The 3,128-nt window shown below is 54.8% G+C and overlaps 1 protein-coding gene across 1 annotated transcript; it reads right to left on the reverse strand.

Moving 5' to 3' along the window:
- Positions 1 to 201: 201 nt before the first annotated feature.
- Positions 202 to 2,854, reverse strand: LOC117809919 (cyclic nucleotide-gated channel rod photoreceptor subunit alpha-like; the record flags this gene model as incomplete). Its single annotated transcript, XM_034679426.1, has 6 exons — positions 2,508 to 2,854; positions 2,274 to 2,410; positions 2,020 to 2,192; positions 1,029 to 1,154; positions 789 to 941; positions 202 to 433 (listed from the first exon to the last, which is right to left on the reverse strand). Coding segments are annotated over exons 1-6 (1,168 nt in total), but the record flags the coding sequence as incomplete, so codon positions are not given.
- Between the last annotated feature and the right edge of the window lie 274 nt (positions 2,855 to 3,128).

Consider the following 3,128-nt stretch of genomic DNA (forward strand, 5'->3'; position numbering starts at 1 on the left):
CATAGCGTATAGTAGCACATGTAGCATAGAGTATAGTAGCATAGCGTATAGTAGCACATGTAGCATAGAGTATAGTAGCATAGCGTATAGTAGCACATGTAGCATAGCGTATAGTAGCATAGCATATAGTAGCACCTTTCTACTGAAGGTGATGATGTCATCAGCCCCTCAGACTGATGACATCATCAGGTGTGGGGTTACCTTTGATAGCCAGGATGCTGATCTCTCCGAAGTAGCTCCCGTCGCTCAGGACCACAAACTGTTTGATTCCATCGTCAGCGACCACGGCGAGCTTCCCTTCCTTGATGATGTACATCTCTCGGCCGATGTCGCCCTTCTTACAGATGTAGTCCCCCGGACTGTAGACCTGAGGCTGCAGCTTCAGGACCAGCTCCACCAGCAGACCGGCCTCGCAGTCTGCGAAGATCCGGACCTGAGACGGAAGAGAAGAGTCTTTGGTCCCCTGCTCCAGTTCAGACATGAGACACAAAGGTCTGTAAGAGGGGACTGGATCTTAACCGGTCTTGATGTTGGGTCTCTGTTAATAATAGAGTACGGTCTAGACCTGGTCTGTTTGGACAGGGTCTGGTGGGACTGTCCAAACAGTGCAGGTCTAGACCGGGCTCTGGGTGTCGGATAAATGAGTGATTGGTACGTGAGACCAGGATGCTGCCTGTTGTGGTCTTAAAGAAGTCCCCGATGAGGAGGGGGCGTGTATTACAGTTCAGTTAAGTCTCTGAGGGGGGTCTTCAGGTTTTGGGTTTAAGGGGGACTGGGTGTGAGCAGACCTTCTTCAGCGTGTCCAGGTGGACGTTGATGGCGATCTCAGCTCTCAGCTTGTCAGGCAGGAACTTCAGCACCTCCCTCTCGTCCACCGCCTTCTTATTGGTCCACAGGAAGTCAAACCACTTGATGACTCGCTTCTCCAGGTCCTTGGTTACCTTGAGGGGGAGGGGCATAAAGGCGTGTCATTAAGAGGTGAACTCTCATTGGCTCTTCAGTGAGTCTGACCTCGCTCGCTGCCTGACCTTCCTGAAGCTCATGTACTGTTTGATGGCGTCGATGCGAGCCTGGAAGTCGGCTCGGGCGGCGTTCATGTTGGTGATCATCGACCCCACGTTACCCACGATGGTGGCGAAGATCAACACGCCCACCTGCAGGGGGACAGAACCAGGTCTTCAGGGGGACAGAACCAGGACCTCAGGGGGACAGAACCAGGACTTCAGGGGGACAGAACCAGGACTTCAGGGGGACAGAACCACAATTTCAGGAGGACAGAACCACAACTTCAGGAGGACAGAACCAGGACTTCAGGAGGACAGAACCACTACTTCAGGGGGACAGAACCATGACTTCAGGAGGACAGAACCACAACTTCAGGGGGACAGAACCATGACTTCAGGGGGACAGAACCATGACTTCAGGGGGACAGAACCATGACTTCAGGAGGACAGAACCACAACTTCAGGGGGACAGAACCATGACTTCAGGAGGACAGAACCACAACTTCAGGAGGACAGAACCAGGACTTCAGGAGGACAGAACCACAACTTCAGGGGGACAGAACCATGACTTCAGAGGGACAGAACCAGGACCACTACTTCAGGAGGACAGAACCGTACCCACACTGACTCTCTCAGGTCAGAACTTAGACCGTACCCACACTGACTCTCTCGTGTCAGGACTTAGACCGTACCCACACTGACTCTCTCAGGTCAGGACTTAGACCGTACCCACACTGACTCTCTCAGGTCAGGACTTAGACCGTACCCACACTGACTCTCTCAGGTCAGGACTTAGACCGTACCCACACTGACTCTCTCAGGTCAGGACTTAGACCGTACCCACACTGACTCTCTCAGGTCAGGACTTAGACCGTACCCACACTGACTCTCTCAGGTCAGGACTTAGACCGTACCCACACTGACTCTCTCAGGTCAGGACTTAGACCGTACCCACACTGACTCTCTCAGGTCAGGACTTCGCGGATCAAGGATTCGTACGAAGGTCTTCACTCACCAGGAAGTCAGTGACGACAAAGAAGTACTCTGAGTTCTCCACAGGGGGCGGAGTCTCCCCGATGGTGGTGAGCGTCAGCGTGGACCAGTACATACTGTACGCATACTTCCTCACCAGACGCCCAAACTCTGGATCCGCCGGGTCGGGGTACACGAACCTGTCAGCACCAAAACCTAGAGAGACCAGAAGACTCAGAGGGTTTTAATGAGTCCCTGATGACACAACCAGCGGCAGGATTCGAACCAGCAACCTACCGATGGCCTTGGAGAAGGAGAAGTAGAGGCAGGCGTTCCAGTGGATGATGATGACGATGTACATGACCAGGTTAGAGATCCGGAGGGCGTTGGGGTAGTTAGTCCTGGTCTCAGTCCTCTGGAAGAACTCCATCATCCTGCAACACAGCATGGAGTGTGTGTGTGTGTGTGTCTGTGTGTGTGTCTGTGTGTGTCTGTGTGTGTGTGTATGTGTACATGTTCAGGTGTGTGTACCTGTTGAACCTGAGGAGCTTATTGAGCCGGATCTCAGGGTACGTGATCCCCAGGACCAGGTACAGCAGGTCAGTGGGAACCATGGAGACCAGGTCCAGTTTGAACTGGAAGCTTTTCATGTAGCGCTCACGCAGCTTCTGCTCGTCCTTCACCAGCAGACCCTGCTCCAGGTACCCTGCACACGCCACGCACGCCACGCACGCCACGCACGCCACGCACGCCACGCACGCCACGCACGCCACGCACGCCACGCACGCCACGCACGCCACGCACGCCACAAACGCCACAAAAGCCACAAACGCCACGCACGCCACAAACGCCACAAAAGCCACAAACGCCACACACATGTCACACATAACACAAACGCCACGCACGCCACAAACGCCACGCACATGCCACACATGCCACACACGCCACAAACGCCACGCACATGCCACACACACGCCACACACACGCCACACACACACCACGCACGCCACGCACGCCACGCACGCCACGCACGCCACACACACCACGCACGCCACAAACGCCACAAACGCCACAAACGCCACACACATGCCACACATGCCACAAACGCCACGCACGCCACAAACGCCACGCACATGCCACACATGCCACACA

The sequence above is a fragment of the Notolabrus celidotus genome, unplaced genomic scaffold (genome assembly GCF_009762535.1).
Source record: "Notolabrus celidotus isolate fNotCel1 unplaced genomic scaffold, fNotCel1.pri scaffold_586_arrow_ctg1, whole genome shotgun sequence".
In the NCBI taxonomy this organism is placed as follows: domain Eukaryota; kingdom Metazoa; phylum Chordata; class Actinopteri; order Labriformes; family Labridae; genus Notolabrus; species Notolabrus celidotus.